The sequence below is a fragment of the Oratosquilla oratoria genome, chromosome 9 (genome assembly GCF_046742065.1).
Source record: "Oratosquilla oratoria isolate Oo_2021 chromosome 9, ASM4674206v1, whole genome shotgun sequence".
NCBI lineage: Eukaryota > Metazoa > Arthropoda > Malacostraca > Stomatopoda > Squillidae > Oratosquilla > Oratosquilla oratoria.
Window position 1 is genome coordinate 73,046,656 of NC_134785.1, and position 17,500 is coordinate 73,064,155.

The window sequence follows — 17,500 nt, forward strand, 5'->3', positions numbered from 1 at the left end:
ACCAAGATTGCATTTATCGTTTCCCGCCACAGAAAACATACGTACAAATTCCTATTTGAAACCCTCCTCATTTGGGTGCATTTAAGTGTGCGTCTGCTTTCCCATAATAAAAGCCAAGGCTTTTCCTGCAACCCAAAACATCCTTGTTTGTAAAACCATGACACGAACGAGGGTGATTCCACGGCGCCAGCGAGGCGACAGGGAAACTGTTGCGTTGTTCACTGGAAATTCCTTCGTCAACGCCTTTGGCATTTCCGTTATAGACAACTGTAGCAGTCACTAACAGAAATTACATAATAAATTAATATCATTCATTAGATTATTTTTTCTTTCATTTTTTCATATAGGATGATAGTCAAAAATAGGATTCCTTCAGAAACTTCTTTTTGGCTTGTGTTATGCGTTATCTGCGTCCCAATCCTTAGTGACTTGGATTCGTCCGAATGTTTTATCTTTACAACTATATAACTCTTCTAATCGAAAAATAGGGATTTTCGAATCTTATCGCCCTGATAAACCAGACTGATTTATATTCTTCATACAACCCAAATTTTTTTAAATCCTCTTAAAGTCCTGGGAACCAAACTTTTACCTATTTGGGACACCAATTTAACATTTTCCCCTCCCCTTTTTCCCCCCCATTATTATCATCATTAGTTGTCATTTACATATATTTTCCAAACACATGTACGCTTGTCAATATTACAAATCCATGGAGTATAAATATTTTGCTCAACATCAGTGCACATTCCCGGAAGACCTTGATACACACGAACGAACGCGTGATAGCCTCGCTCAGGTCACGTGACCGGAGGTAGGAGGCGTAGGATGAGCGAGATGAATTGCAACATACAGGCACTGGGTACGAAAATATTTTGTTGTTGTACGTTTATACTGAACTAATTAAGGCGGTAAGTCGTTTCTGTGTAGGGTTTGTACGTTATACTGAACTTAGTCATCAATCCTTTCATTTCTGAGAAGGCTAAACGTTACGAATTAGCCAAAAAGAAACGAACATCATATGTCGATAAAAAAGACTGCAACGAAGAGGTACGGACCATCTGAATAAAATTGTCAGGCGTTGAACAGACATAACATCTCGAAGAACAATGAAGAAATATATACTATCAGCTGATGCCTAAAATTCTTGTTAACATGACTAACATGACTAATCCAATGTCGACATTTGTTTAGAAGCCGTCTTCCGAAGTCATGTGATGCAATACTGGTTCATGAAACCACCCACTTTGTTTAATTGTGAAAGAATCATAATACATTTTGAAGTTAAACCAAACATTTAAATATATGAATAAATGAGAATAAATCAACGAGTATATGAATGAAAAATAAACAATAACCAAATATTTGCAATGATCTTGCCAGCAATTTTTATTTTACTCATTTTGACGCAAATTATATACAATATTGCATTTGCTTACATCTATATCTACCTACTCATTTATGACTCATTACACATGGCAACTCTTTGTGACAGAATACGAAAAAATAAAATTGCTGCATCACGAATGATTCTCTGAGGGCATTTATAATTTCATCTTACTTTATTTCATTGTTGTAGTCAGTGAAGTGTGGAGATACACTGTGTGTGTGTGTGTGTGTGTGTGTGTGTGTGTGTGTGTGTGTGTGTGTGTGTGTGTGTGTGTGTGTGTGTGTGTGCATCTTAATATATATTAGCAAATATGCATATGTATATGCATAGGGAGAGAGAGAGAGAGAGAGAGAGAGAGAGAGAGAGAGAGAGAGAGAGAGAGAGAGAGAGAGAGAGAGAGAGAGAGAGAGAGAGAGAGAGAGAGAGAGAGAGAGAGTGGGTGGTGACGGTGGTAAGGGTACCCAACTTGACGGGGAAATGTTAAAGAAAGAAGTCGGCTTCATGCTCTCCTGCGAGTGCCGTTCCCTTCAGAAGTGCCTGCTCAGGCCGTGACGTCAAACTGTTGCGGTTTCTTGCTAGAACGTCTTCCTATTTATGTTTATTTCTTTCTTCTTTTTTTCCGTAGTTTGCGGGGATGGACCGGTACATTTCCTACGTGAACTCAGGAGGGACGGCGTCCATGCTATGCCACATCAGTGACGATAACCCGGAGGAAGACGATGTATCACACACACACAGTGATGCCACCAAGTCACCTCAAGTCCTGCGGTGAACAGTGGTCATTACTCACGTTGGATGACTTTCCTGACCTTTGCCCGGCGGTGGCACTGGTTCGTGCAGACGTCACCACCTTCTTAGACCGTCAGTCGAGGCAAGTCTCAATCTCAACCCCCCCCCCCACACACACACATCGCGTTGTCTGCCCAACGACTGTATTATCGCCTCAGGAAACAACTTCAACTCACAACCCCGGTCAAGGACTGCTGTACACAAGAAGCCTCTGTGTGTGTGTGTGTGTGTGTGTGTGTGTGTTTACCTAGTTGTATTATACGGGAAGGGGATCTATGCACGTAGCCTACTGACCCGTCTTTGTATCATTCAGCATAAATTTTGTTCTTAAATTCTTGTATAGTTTTTGCACGCACTGTTGTCTCATCCAATTTGTTCCAGACATCCACCACTCTGTGTGGGGAGCTATTCTTTTTTTCAGATCTCTTCTATAACTATACTTTTTGGGTTTCTTTTCATGTCCTCGTTTTTCTTTTATCCCACTTTAATAAATCATCTCTGTTGAGAACTTCTATCTCTTTCATAATTCTTTAAATGTTCAGTGTGTGTGTGTGTGTGTGTGTGTGTGTGTGTGTGTGTGTGTGTGTGTGTGTGTGTGTGTGTGTGTGTGTGTGTGTGTGTGTGTGTGTGTGAATGAGAGATATATAGAGAAACATCGGCCGCCCCAGAAGACGTCACCGAACCCGTCACCTTTTCCTTATGACGAACCAAGACATATGTCACCGCGCTGCAACACATTATATATACTTCACACATAGAGGTGAAAATATTACACACAACCTCCCTTGTCACTTCCCTACCCCCCCCCACCTGCCCTACTTTTCCTGAAACGTCTTCCCATGACCCCACTTCCGGATCCTTCGTCGGAAGTAACCTCGGGTCACCTTGGCACCCATTGGCACTCGGAAGTCCCACACTGAGGAAACTGAGCAAGACCTTAAGAAAACGAAGTAATGGATGGCGATATGTGTATTTAGAATTTTGTCAGTAATTTCCAGTGCTTCTATCCTTATACCCTACACCGAAGTGAGGAAGTTTAAAATAAGGGAGAAGGACAAAAGAAGAGGAACAGGAAAAGGGGCATTACAAACAAGAAGAATGTCTGTTGAGGAAGGACGGGAGAGGACAGAAGATAGGGGTGAATGGAGAAGGTTTGTGTATAGATGATGCTGTGATGCATGAGAGGGAGTGGATGGGGGATGGTGGGTGAGGAAATATGTATGAGAAATAAAATTGACGCACCCCAAAGGGATTTCTCCCCGTCTTCTCCTTTTATGCATGGGAGGACGGAGAGGGGGGGAGGTCGCCGAATTTATGAAGTGGCCTTCCTGTGGATGTGCTGCGTCTTGCGACACTGCTTCTGACCCAGGGCAGTGGACAGGATGCAGGGATGACCAGTCATCCGGGAGGTGCCAAGATACGAAGGAGAAAGGAGGATGGAGGGGAATGGAATGTGTGTATAATTTGGGAGTAAAGCTCCCACGGGCTTTGGTTTGAGCCCGTTTGGTGGGTGATTTGACTTATGAGTGTGTGTGGGCCCAACCACACACACTCATACATTCACAAGATGTGCATACGTACATGAAGTACGTAAGCACATCTCAGTGAACGCACCCTACATGGATGTAACAGTATTTACGGAAAACAGTGAGTTTTATCAATTGAATAATTTAAAGAGAGAAGGGGGGGGGGTGATTAAATGTATGAGTGTGCGTGGTTTTGGCCACGCCCACTCACACATTTGTTGGATGTGCATACCTATGTGAAATATGTATGCACATCCAGTCACCCTTCCTGACATGGATAATGCAATTTATAATTCTAGAGGGGGGGCTGACACTCCACCAGCCGACGCAGTTCGTAATCGCTAAGGTGGCGGCATAGGCGACGCACAAGACCCTCAGATGTTGTCGGAGGCCCTCTCCTCAGAAAAGCAGTTGCGGGGCAATGCTTGAGGTAGTGGTTCAGGGTGGCTTCGGGGTGGCTGCAATGGCTGCATCTTCTTTCTTCAGGAGTGGAGTTAGTCTTTATTTCCCAGAAACAACGGTCCTCCAGTCGCAGACGGAAGAGCAGAGTTTCCACTTTTCTTGGTGTGGAGCGAGGAAGTACAAGGGGCTCATAGTCTGTGACTGCCCTGTACCACCTCGCCCTCTCTGACACCTCTGCCTCCAGTCTGTGCTGAAGGAACCGTTGTACCTGATTCAGAGCCCTGGTGCGTAGGCGCAACTGATTTCTGCTGAGAGGGACGACAACATCGACTTCGGGTCTTTTGCGCGCCGCTTCAGCCGCGGCGTCGGCTAGCTCATTACCTGGGACGCCTACGTGGCTTGGCACCCAGTTGAGCGTAACACTCCTGCCTTGCTGATGCAGCTTCATCAGGAGTGCTAGGATGGAGGTCAGTAGGCGTACATTGTCGCTGGGCTGTATCGATTCTAAACTGCCTAGCAAAGACTGTGAATCCGTGTGGATCACCACAGGACCAGCTCGAGATATTAGAGCATGCTCTAACGCTCCTTGGACCGCTATGGCCTCAGCTTGGAGAGTGGACGCATGATCAGATACTCTCCTGCCGTAGGTCAAACCATCCGTCACAAAAGCAGCCCCCGCACTGCGAGGCCTGTTGGGGTCTACGGAGCCATCCGTGTAATAGACCGCCGTTCCAGGTCTCGACAGTGCGCGGACGCCTTGTAGGGCCTGCGCTCGTACTCTTTCCTGGTCACATAACTTCTTCTTACTGGGAAGCTTTGTGACAACGAAAGTTGCAGGTATCGACAGCCATGGTGGTGGGGGCTTAAACTCTGGATGTGGAGAGTCCCTACCCTTCTCAAGGAGAGTGCCGGTGAGCCTGAAGGAGTCCAGGATCCCTGCCGCCTGTGCCAGCCAGGTGTCGGAGTGGATAAAAGTACCCACCCGTCCCAGAGCTGTCACAAGGCTCTGACTCAGCTCAGTTATCCTGGGGCTCTGGACCAACTTGGCAAGAAAGTCAACCTCCAGCCTTCTGACCCGTGATGTTAATGAAGGCAACGAAGCCTCCATTCGGAGGTTAATGATCTTAGTCCAAGGTTGAGCTCCTAGGATAATCCTTGCTGCGGCATTTTGGCAAGGCTCCAGGTCTTCAAGCTTGGCATTCGCCACATTTATGGGAGCTGGGGCAGCGTAGTCCACCAGACTGCGGACTGCGTGCACATAGAATGTGCAAAGGACCCGATGCGTGGCACCGAGTACCATCCCCGTCATTGCTCTCATAACTGTGGTTCTTGCCTTCAGTCTCTCCTTGAGATAGGTAAGTTCCCTCTGAAAGGTGAGCCTCTCATCAATCCAGACCCCCAGGTACTGATACTGGTGAACCCAGTCCAGCCTAAGGTCCTGGATGGTGAGGTGCTTCCCTTCTGTCCTGAGTCTCAGTGCCATAGCTTTCGACTTTGTAGGGGAGATCTTTAACCCTAACCTGCTACATTCCGTCGCCACAGTGCTTAAACAGCGCTGAGCCCTGTTGAAGCACTGCCGTTTCCCAGTAATTAAGAGCGCAATGTCATCTGCATAGCAGATGACCTTGCACCCCTGTGGTAGAGGTAGTTCCAGAATGTTGGAGACGAGCACATTGAACAGAGTGGGGCTGAGGACCCCCCCTGTGGAGTGCCATTCTCCAACATTCTGGCCTCTGATATGTGACCTTGAAAGCGTACTTTCGCAGACCGGTGACTGAGATAGTCAGCAATCCAAGAAAGCAGCTTGCCTTTTACGCCCTTGCGAGCAAGGGTGTCTAATATCACAAGTGGACTGGCCAGCTCAAACGCCTTTTCCAAAAAAAAAAAAAAAAAAAAAAAAACAATGGACGGTGTTCCACTGACAGCATTGAGGAGTGTTGCTATACTGTTTGCTGTGCCAGTGCCCTTGCAGTAAGCATGGATATGCTCATGCAATGGGCCCAGTTTCCACAGCAGCCTGTTTAGCACCATCCTCTCCGCTGTCTTTCCCATGCAGCTTGTCAGGCTGATGGGGCGGTAAGCACTAGGTTCCTTTGGCTTTGGAATTGGCGTTATGATTGCCGTCTTCCAGGCTGTTGGTAGCTTGCCAGTCCTCCAAGACGCGTTTATCACCTTTAGAAGTGCCTCGTCACCCGCTGGCCCAAGGTGGGCCAGCATGGAATAGGTGATGAGGTCCTCTCCAGGTGCCGTGTCTGAGCTGGTCTTGTGCGTGACCCGTAGCTCCTGAAGCGTAAAGCTAGCGTCAGTATCATCCGACCGACTCACCATGTCCTCAACACCATGGCGCCTCACTCCTTCGAGGTCCTGCAATGTGTCTTGAACACACTGCGGGAGTGAGGTGCTGCTGGAGCGAGAGACAAACTCCTGCACCAGCCGCTTCGCCTCAGCATCAGGGGCATGATGAGTGCGTCGTGGTTGAGTCCTGCCAGTAGCCCTACGGAGCTTAGTCCACAGCTCTGCTAGGGAGGTGTGAGCAGTAAAGCCCTCACACCATTCAAGAAATTTAGCTCTTCTGGCATCTGCAGCTATGACGTGAGCGTCATGTACTGCAGCGCGCAAGTTGGCCAAATTGGTCTGAGTTCGGCGCCGTCGGAAGACACGCCTAAGCATGTTCACCCGATGGTTGGCCTCTCTCACCTCGGGGGTATAATACCAGCTGTTCTTATGTTCTCTGGGGGACTGGCGAGTCTTTGGGATGGCTCTGTTGGCAGCCACCTGAATGGCTGCAGAAAGGTCAGCTTCCAACGTTTCCACGTCCTGTGGTGGGACGTAGGACGCTGCCCATTCTTCAACAGACTTCTCAAACACTGGCCAGTTTGCCAAAGCTGTCTTCCACCTGGGAACAGGTAATACAGCTGGTATGGGTGGTGAATCCCGTATGTGCACAGAGACACCGAAGTGATCGCTAGTGACAATAGGATGCACCTCCCAGGTTACCCTAGGGAGGAGAGTGGCCGTCGCCAAGGGCATATCAAGTCGTCCACCTCGCACGTGCGTCGGATTTCCATCATTCAACAACGCAATGTCAGGGCATTCATCTAATACTGAACTTAAGTGGTGCCCAGCGACATTGGGCCCATGGGACGACATCAAAATATCATGGTGGGCGTTGAAGTCCCCTCCTATGATGAGGAGCCTGTCCGCAGCAAGAGTACATACTTCTCCAAGGTCCAGTTCCGCTCTCAGGCCCCTGTATATGTTGTAGATGGTGTACGTTTCGTGGGCCCGATGAAGTCGAACCGCAAGAACTTCTACACCATCCCCACATGATACAGGGTCCGTGATTTCACTGCAGGGGATGGATGATTTGACTAAGATCATGCACCCCCTAGCAGTGAGTGAGCGAGGGAGAGAGAAGACGCGATATCCCGGAAATCGCACCTCGTCGCTCACCAATGTCTCCTGGAGAAGCATGATATCGTATTCATGCTCTTGCGCAAGCGCAAGGAGATACGAGCTTTTGCTGGGGAACCCGTTTACGTTCCACTGTAGCAACCTCAAGTGATTATTGAACAGGGCGATCGTCTTCCCTGTCAGTTTCCATGACGGTCTCATCTTGTTGTCCCCGGTCAGACGACAAGATGGGTTGCGACTTTGAAACAGTGGACGCATTTTCCTCCTCATCAGAAGAGGAGTCTTCAAGCCTCAATGCAAATTGGCGTTGGGGCTTGGCAGAAGACACTCTCCTCGTCTTAGAAGTTGTGGGTGTCGATTTCCCAATGGTGAAAGTGGGTTTGGCTGGCTCGGGGGAATTGGAAGGGGAGGAGGTTGAGGAAGAGGTAGTGGAAGAGGCGGGGGAGGAGGCAGGAGAGGAGGAGGTAGAGGGGGAGGGGGAGGGAGTCCTCTCCTTTCGTCTAGGGTTCCTCTTCTCTTTAAGGAGTTTGAGCACGTTCTTGACGGCCCTGTCCACGATGACTAGTGTCCTGTCTGGATCAGTCTCTCCAAGGGTGGTAGCGACTGCAGCAACGACACCAGTCACAATCAGGTCGATATCATCCTCCCTAAGGGGGATGATATCGGACGGATATTCAGGTGGAGGGGACCGTCGGTCCTGTGCTCGTGGGGTTGGTACAGGGGGCGTGGGTTGGGCTTTAGGTTTAGAGTTGGGTTTGGAGGCGGGTGTGGTTTTGGAAGTGGGTGCGGATTTGGAAGCGGGTTTGGAAGTGGGTGCGGATTTGGAAGCGGGTTTGGAAGTGGGTGCGGTTTTAGAGGTTGACGTGGGTTTGGGTGCGCTAGCTTTCTTGGGAGCTGGTTGTGTCTGTGTGGGGTCTGGGTTGAGTGACGGAAATTGCTCCTGATTGTTCAAATCAGGAGCGCTATGTGTAGGTGGTTGTGGTACTGTGGTGGGAGAGTGCTTCCTGCTGCCCCATACAAATGTTCCTGGGGGGGCAGGTATGAAGTCCTGTCGCTTCTCTGTCCTCTCCTTAGAGGCAATGGCCTGAACTTTACGCACTGCGCACCCGGTATTCCAGGCGTGGTGCTTCTTGCTACAATTCGGGCATTTGGCAACAGTCTCAGCGCCAGCCTTGAACTTGTCGAGGCAAGTCTCGGTGGCGTGAGGCATGCTGCAAATACCGCACTTGGGTTGCTTCGCAGAGCACCTCGCCTGGTGATGACCATAGCGCTGACATCTGAAACAACGGAGAGGATCAGGGATGTACGTTCGTACATCATACCTGCCGTACCAACCCAGGTCGATCTTATCAAAAGGGTCGCCTTTGATGGTAATCAGTACCTGACGTGTGGGCGTCTTGTCCCATCTGCGCATTCTTGTGGCCGCGATTACCTGGCTGTGGTCCTCGATGGCCTCAGTCATGAAGGTGGTAGGATAGTCGTGAACCACAAGTCTGTGCTTCCGGTCCTCTGGGTTGAGCCGCTCTAAGTTCACCGGCTTACCATCAATGGACTTAATCCGGTCCAGCTCCTCGACGATTTCATAAGTGCTCGGTAACAGGAGCACGTTACCATCGCCAAGGGGCCGGAGGGACAGAAGCTTGCCGTGGAGGGGGCCTTTCTCCAAAGCTCTTACCACCTCGAAGGCCGTGTCGTACCCCGCCGAGGGTACGACCTTGAAGGTGGGGAGCTTGCCACCCTTAGTAATAGGAGGGGCCACCACGACAGCAGCCTCGTCCTCCGATGGAGACGCTGAACCTAGAGCGCATCGTCGCCGTTTCGGCACGCCAGATACTGAGTTAGTGGCCGCCATGGCGGCACTGATAACGAGAAAAAATACGTATCCTCAACAACTTTGTGAAAGAAAAAAAAAATATCGTAATCTAAGGGGCGGGGGCTCGCGGGCGTTATATAGCGCGTTGGTACTATGTCTTATCCTGTCTATCTAGCAAGCAGTCAATCGAAAAACGAGGCTCGGGTGCACGAGGGTGTGCGAGGACCGGGCTATTTTTCAGGTCGTGGGTTCCCCCCTCTCCCGCCGTAAAAGCGATTTTTGAAAGAACCTCAAGGGCTACGCTAATCGTGCAGGGAGAGTTATACGGGGCATTACCTGCCAGAGCGAGATTCCGCGAATAAGGGGGAATTGGCTCGGGTAGCAGGGCTTCGCAATAGTTACGGCAGCACGACAACCAGAGCTAGTGTCTAGGGTAGTTGCGGCTGAGAGCTTCGAGATTCCAGGGTGAGACAACGCAGTGGGGATGTCCATACGCAGTGAATTATCTTTTCCCAATGGGGGGAATGGAATATATAGGTGGAATGTGTGGGAGTGGTTTCTATGCCTTTTTCTTTTTGTCTATCCCCCGTGTAGGGGGAAAAGCCTTTGGTATATGTATGCATGTATATAGTTCATCCATGCATTCCTTTAGTACCCAGTTTGCAACTCCGCCATGTGATTTGTTAACGTCAAACTTTAATATTTGATTCCTTATTTCGTTCTGAGTAATATTCAATTCCTTCATTGGAGGAAATCTTACTTCATTTCTTTGATCACAGTTTTGTAGATTTTCTTTTTCTTAGGAGCTGCCTAGTGTAGGCCTTATGGTCTTTTGCAGTCTCCTTTATTCTTATGTATGTGTGTGTGTGTGTGTGTGTGTGTGTGTGTGTGTGTGTGTGTGTGTGTGTGTGTGTGTGTGTGTGTGTGTGTGTGTGTGTGTGTGTGTGTGTGTGTGTGTGTGTGTGTGTGTGTGTGTGTGTGCGTGTGTGTGTGTGTGTGTGTGTGTGAGGTCAGATTACCAATGGATTGTGCCTGCTCTAAGCTCTCAACCGGAAGGGTGGTTGTTGTTTATCACGAGTTTAGCACGTGATTCAAGACCGTGGTGAAACACAAACACACACACACCGCAGAAAGAAATAATATTCGACAGTGCGCACCCTTGGTCAATTCCCTGGTCGAAAAAAGGAAATACCATCGAGAAAAAAATCTTTCACGGTTACTACTAACTTTGGAAGTGATTTCTGGATGGAATGATGACCCAGTTAGCTATGGTTCTCAACACAATATTATACTGTCAAATTCCATTGTCTACTCCATCCATCTAAACCACCGTTTCTCAACCAGGGTTCCCCGGAACCCTAAAGCGGCCCATACACGATCAATTATATTGCGCAATTTCATTGTCAATACACGGTCAATTTAATTGTCAATTCAGAGTATTGACAATGAAATTGCGCAATATAATTGATCGTGTATGGGCCGCTTAATGTTCCGCAAAAGGTCCCTAAGGGTTCCGTGAGAACAAGTGACATAAGCTAATGCACTTTTGGTTTTTTATTTAATTTCATATACGTAATATATCTAAACATGCACGACATATTCTTGGTTATTGCAATAATGCAATATACATCATAATATCCTATCTAACCTATTATTACGATGAAAATAAAATGAGAAAGATATGGTATATTTTTTTCACATGGGTTCCTTGAGACATGCAATATATTTTAAAGGTTACGCAAGGGTAAAATGGTTGAGGAACGCTGGTCTAACAATTAGAGAACTTTTGAGTTGTTGGTGGTTGTGAATTGTTAAAAAAAAATAAACATGTTCGAAAATTATAAAAAAAATATATATATAAAAAAAAAAAATTAATGAACATTTCCAGCATGCCAAGCTTAATCCAGCAGAATATGTCATGGTAAGTTCAACGGCTTCTTCAGTTCAGCAAACTATCACACAATTCCGATGAAATTCACATTTTTACTGTCAACATTATCATATATTATTTAGTTTAAATCTGTTGTACCGCTGCTTTGTTACTTTTCTATTCTTAAAATATTCGTTGGGAAATTATGTTTCCTTTCACTACGTGACACAGATTGAATTGTTTGTTTTGCGCGATACTGTTGGCAGCCCTGTGGCGGAAAGGAAAGATGAAGTAGAATAGATATTTAAACGAGTTTCCAGTTTATAAGAATGGATTCCCAAAAATTACTGACTAAATGCAAGCACTCCACGACATTTACAATTTCCCTTTTATAAGACTGACTTTATTAATCCCCAAAATGAATGCAGAAAACGCACCTGTATTGATATGAATTCATAAATGTATGTAGTTGATTTCTTTATAACTTCAACGAGACAGATGGAGAGTATTTCATCAACTATGAGATCATGAGAAATTAACACAACATACAAGTCTCAAATAAAATTCCGTATTAAAAAGGGAAATACATTCAATAGGTCCCAATTACCTGGTATCTTGCCTAACCTAACCTACCTTCACATAGAATAATCGCACAAGTATGTAATTATTACATTCCAATCAATATATTAATATTCTATAATTTTTGTGACGGAGTAATCCGTCTGTAAGGAAGATGGGGGGTGTATTCTTGACTACAAAAACAAATAAAACTTGCTACAACTTCTGTTTGAAGATGTTTGGTTGAAAAAGAATAATAAGGAAATGACAAAAATGATTGTGTCGGAAAAAAATACTTGTCCTAGATGATTTAGTTTTATCCTGCGAATATATACATAATCCAACAACATCGTTGAGTTAATTCGTGGTGTCTTACCTGTATGGATATGCTAGGCGATGAGGATTTTTTAATTTTGGTCTTCTTCCTATGAAATCCTGTATTCCACTTGATTATTTATCTTAAATGTTCACTAACATCTCTCCATGAAACCATATTTACACTTGTACAGAGGTTATATGCTTCAACAGCTTACATAAGATTATTAATTCTAAAATAGTCTGGAGATGGAGTTTTCAAGCAGTCGTGTGTAGTATCCTATAACTGCATTCGATTAAGATTTAAATTTGTGCAAACTGAGACATTAAGTTGTAAAATTTACATTGAAATAAATACTTAATTGCAAAATTGATTAATCACATGTAACATTTACAAGTGACTGCAGATAATGGATGGCTTTTGAGTATTTAGCTCGGACATTTGTATTTCTAGTAAACCCATTACACCATGAATGAAAACTTACACAACGTCAGACCAGGATTAAAAAATAAGCACCTCCCACAACTTTCAAGTGGATAACAGTCACTCAAATCCTGTATAAACACAACAAATGGGCACCTGACTTTCGGATGTCTACACACAGAACAACGACCGTACGATTTGTTATGCAGGTACGCCTTCTGGAGGCATTTTTTGAACCTTTGAAATTTGAGTCAGGCCCTCTCCTTTATTTTGTCCAATAAACTTGGTCATGGAATACCTGTGTTTCAAGCTTAGCCTGCTGTTTTACAAGATTTGACAGTAGGTTTGTATTTAACACTAAACGTTGGGGGTGAAATTTGAATGTCGACAAAATGGAGGTGATAATAGCCAGACAAAGTTCACTTCTTTGAAACACTGTACCTTGGGCTTATGTGAATATTTATTTTGTTTCTTTGTATACTCTTCAATAACTATTGCACATTAAATATGTTGTGTAGCTCTTCGGCCCCAAACTTTGCATACCTGTACAATAAAAAAAAAATCATTTACACTCATTCTTAAGATGTAAAACAATACATTCTATAGTTTCACAAGGAAATTTCGCACTGCATAATTGTATACCCTACATGCATTCTATTTCGATTTGTTACCTATAATCTACAAATGTTACATCAGTAATCTAATATTAAAGAAATCAGAGACTGAATGTGGAAGAATGTGAAAGGGAGTGGATGAGAGATCAGGAGGGAGCAAGATGAAAGACGAAGAGGAAGAAGAAAAGGAGAAACGAGTTTCGAGGGCAGAAGGAAAAATATAGAAACAGGTACACAAAGAAAAATGTCTTGTATTAATTTTGCAGTTCATGGCTCAAATTTCACCCGTATTTCTATTCTCACGGATAACATACTACTGTTACCGAGAAATGTCTTAGGTTCACTGAGTTGGATGGGAAGCCCGGGTCGGTTAGTATGGAGTGCATGTAAGATCGTGACATTCTTGCTGTGTGAGAATGTTGGTTTCACCTTGGTCTTTGGATCACGTTTTGGACTCGTGATCGACAGCTATTTCCCTCCCGGAAGAGAGCTCAGAGCTCGTATAACCGATCTATGGGTAATGCTATGACCTTACACGCACACACACACCCCAACTTCCCGCCCACGAGAGTTGGAGTAACGACTCGAAGCGCAGCAATACTGAAATAATTTCAGCCCTGGGCAGGATTCGAACCAGGTACCGCCGGCATCGCCGTACTGACAGTCTGGGACTCTACCAACCGCGCCACGTGCGCATGGAACGAGGTGCTCACAATAAAAAATATTAGAAATATGGAGAAAAGCGTGCTGGTGTCGATTTTCTCAAAATAAGATATAATGAAATCATGGTTTGAAGAGGTGAGGAAGAACGTTGTGAAATGCGTAAATAGACTGGTGTCTGCATGAATTTTTGTATGGTAGGATGGCTACCCCCCGTGTAAGGGGGAAAAAGCCTTTGGTATATGTATGTATGTATGTATATAGGATGGCAAATGATATAATACATATATGGTTAATGGTGTAGGGCTATATCGAGATACACACTTCAAATTGGCCGCATGGGCTTATATTTACATTATCTACATGAGCTACATTTTGACTTTCATCAAAATCACAATCCATGCGTACATCGGACCAATCATGGCCGCCAAGGATTTTTTTCCACCTCTGAAAAGGTGACTTTAATGGACATATCATTCACTATAGAGTCTAGAACCAGCATATACTTAAATCACAGACTCGTAGTCGAAAATCAGTCATACATAGATATTCTACAAAAAATAATGATAACAATAGTGATAATAATAATAAAAATAATGATAATAATAACAATAATAATAATAATAATAATAATAATAATAATAATAATAATAATAATAATAACAATAATCATTATAATAATGATAGTAGTAATAATAATAACAATAATGATAATAATAACAACAGCAACGATATTATACGTGACGTCATAACAATTTCAGAGCCAACTCCCACTCGTCTAGACTCCCATACAAGGGGAGTTTCACATAAGCAAATGAGGTTGGGAGGGAGGAGGAGGTGGCATCGTCAATCATAAACATCCGTTGATGAGAAAATTATCACCCCGTTTTTAAGCACATTATCATTACTCAAGGAAAGCGGAAGGAGGGGGGAAGGAGAGAACGAAAGAAGGACAAGTATAGACATGAAAAGACAGACATAGGTTTATAAAGAGAAGAAAAACAATGAGTAGAGAGAGTTGCGTGACGTCATCAGAACCCTCTTCTGAGGCCGTGGATCCCGTGTCACCAGACCAACCCGTATATGGCATCACGATGGCGACACTCGGCCTTGGAGGGCGTAGCCCCAGACTGCCTGCCATCCGCTTCGAGACTGACGTCGTGGTGGGCCTCGAGCCAGACGGAGGTCCTGTCCCCCGAGGTCCAACTCCAAGGGGTCGAGGCCCACTTTACGTTCGACCTAGGTGTCGTTCCCTTGGCTTCTCCTGTAGGAGGTGTGCCGTTCCTGCCCTGGAAAGACCCGACCAGGATGGAGGGAAGACGGTGTTCGCGAGGAGGAGGAGGAGGAGCCTCGGTGGGTTGGCTCTTGAAGGTGCTACTGGAGGCGACGCTGAAGAAGGAGAACCCGGTAGAGAGGAGGTGACATTGTTTGGAGAAGTGGGAACACACGTATAACACATACAGAAGGATGTCACATCTAACAAAATTTATATAATTCTTATTACGTGTGCAAGTACTTTGGACTTGGATGATATCAATTCTCTACTAAATATTGAAGAGTTGAATAATTCATTTCATGTAAAAAATGCATAAAAGATAAATAAATCAGAAGTGCATTTGTGAAATCTACAAACAAAAAGTATCAATGACACGTCACATTATATGGTACATCAATAGTCTACACTATTTCAATTATTCTAAAATAAATTACATTAACATAAGACAGGTTATGAAATACGTTTAGTTCGTTAATATGGGGAAATATCAAACATAGATAAATAAAATAGAATGTCCGACGGCCAGAATCGAACACGAGGACATTAGATCTCGAGTTGGGGAAACTGTCCTCACCTTTTACACTCGGCCTCGACCTCGGCCTCGACAGCGCTGCGGCAGGAGACACTCGACCCATTATCCTCGATACTTCGCATGTCCTCCTCGAGGTCGTCATCCGCCGTGTAGCACGAGTAAGCGCGTTCGTCAGGATTCGAACCTGCAAAGACCAATATGACCTGAGTCACTGTGCGCAAATGGACCTTATGAGCATTCGCGGGTAAGTCTTCAACCACGTTGACAGACCATTGTCGATGCTCGGGGTCTCGGTCGGCTTAGGAGACCTTCAACAAGGAGGTCGACCAGCCCCCTCGTTTGTATCTAGCCAGAACAAACACCATGAAGATCGTCACCTAGTTAAGTTGTACAAACGCTCGTGACCTTAGATTTACAATGACCTGTCTAGTTGTGGTGATGGTAGTGGAAGTGTTGGTGTTGGTGGTGACAGTGGTGATGGTGGTGGTGACTGGGTCCCACCCGTTCCACCCGCACCTCATATCCATAACTTCACCCCCCCCCCCCACCCCAACACACACACACTCCAAGCACTCACGAGCCGTGTGGAAGGAGAACCCCGATTTCGCCGTCTGGAAGGAAAACCCTGACTTGGCCGTGACGAAGCTCTTGTTGCCGGTGCTCCGGAGGCTGAGGCCATCGTCCTCCTGCTGCTGCGTCGCCGTCGGGAGGCCAGAAGGCGTCCTCCTGGCCTTTCGCCGAGAATCCTTCGCGGCGGCCGATGGAGGGCGTTCTGCGTCAGGGAGAACAGAAGAGGGTCGTCACAAAGGGCCTGGATGTGAACACGCGCGCCGTGCGTCTTATGCCGATGTCACACTATGAGGCGGAGCCGGATGCGGCCAGATGATGGGCATGTTCAATCCGCTTCATATAATCACCTGGCGACAGCAGCCAGAACTTGATATAAAGACCACCTGGTTAAAACACTATAAGTTTCCTTCGAGTCTGATGACTCCTAAGGGAGACTGTGCTGTCGCCATCAGCAAGAAGCCACAACGGCAGCGCCGGACTGTGTGACACCAGCCTTAGCCTATGCCCGAACGTCATTAAAGGTCCCAGTGACGTCACGACGCCAGATGGTCCTCACCTACATCCTCATGCCCCTCTCCCACGAGGAAGAAAGACCTCTCACTCACCTGGGGCGTCCCAGGAGGCAGCGTTGGCGGAGAGGAAGAAGAGGAAGATCGTGCAGGACACCAGGACCGCAGCTGTGCACAGGGAGTAGGTTGCTGTCCAGCCCGTCGGCCCCAGCTGCACAGGGGAGAGAGGAGAGAAGGGGTTTAAGTCATTAAAGGGATCTGGGGGAGGGAGGTTACGTATTGCAGAGTTGCTGTATCATGCGCGAGTAAACACACACACACACACACACACACACACACATATGCACACGCAATAACACTAATGCACATACTAACATATCCACATTCACACACACGCAGACAGAAAGGCAAGAAACTGACCTGTGCCAATGCGGCGACGACAATTGGCGCCACACACGCCGGAAGGACACCGACGGTGTTGACGAGGGTGACGACTCTGGGCAACGACGCCGGGGCCACGTCCTCTAGGTTGACCCGGTAGCCAGCCGCCGTCAAGCTAACTCCCGCCGCTAGGCAGGTCACCGCGACGTATGCAAGGGCAACCGCGTCGGAACCCGCCGCTCCCATGGCGGTCAGTGCCCCCAAGAGGGCGCCCGTAACCACGCCCGCTGTGTAGCACAGCCCATAGGTACGGCCACCAAGCATAAGGGAACCGATGCGTGGAGGAGATGGGTGGTGCCAAGTTGTCGTACATGAAATGAGATGTGTAGTGTCTTAGGGCAAGAAGAGCTGCATCAGAAAATGGGAATGCCCAACGGTCTTAACGGTCAGAGGTTGA

The 17,500-nt window shown here is 46.4% G+C and overlaps 2 protein-coding genes across 10 annotated transcripts in view; both read right to left on the reverse strand.

The window, feature by feature from the left end:
• The window catches only part of LOC143028605 (uncharacterized), a 14,529-nt gene extending 3,999 nt beyond the window's left edge, over positions 1 to 10,530 (reverse strand). For 2 of the 6 annotated variants that reach the window (XR_012966747.1, XM_076190952.1), the window contains exon 1: positions 8,903 to 10,530. Coding sequence is in view for 5 of the 6 variants with exons in the window: in XM_076190952.1 (XP_076047067.1) it covers positions 8,903 to 9,373 (471 nt within the window). In the remaining variant the exon portion in view is untranslated. The remainder of the gene's footprint in view (positions 1 to 8,902) is intronic. The other 4 variants (XM_076190954.1, XM_076190953.1, XM_076190951.1 and 1 more) reach the window with 3 other exon arrangements.
• Positions 10,531 to 12,146: 1,616 nt separating this feature from the next.
• The window catches only part of LOC143028604 (uncharacterized), a 76,201-nt gene continuing 70,847 nt past the window's right edge, over positions 12,147 to 17,500 (reverse strand). For 2 of the 4 annotated variants that reach the window (XM_076190948.1, XM_076190947.1), the window contains exons 10-14: positions 17,083 to 17,330; positions 16,759 to 16,873; positions 16,161 to 16,355; positions 15,626 to 15,767; positions 12,172 to 15,164 (exon numbers count right to left, since the gene is read on the reverse strand). In XM_076190948.1, the coding sequence (XP_076047063.1) occupies positions 14,840 to 15,164; positions 15,626 to 15,767; positions 16,161 to 16,355; positions 16,759 to 16,873; positions 17,083 to 17,330 (1,025 nt within the window). In that variant the 3' untranslated portion in view covers positions 12,172 to 14,839. Of the gene's footprint in view, positions 15,165 to 15,625; positions 15,768 to 16,160; positions 16,356 to 16,758; positions 16,874 to 17,082; positions 17,331 to 17,500 lie in introns of all 4 variants that reach the window. The other 2 variants (XM_076190946.1, XM_076190949.1) reach the window with 2 other exon arrangements.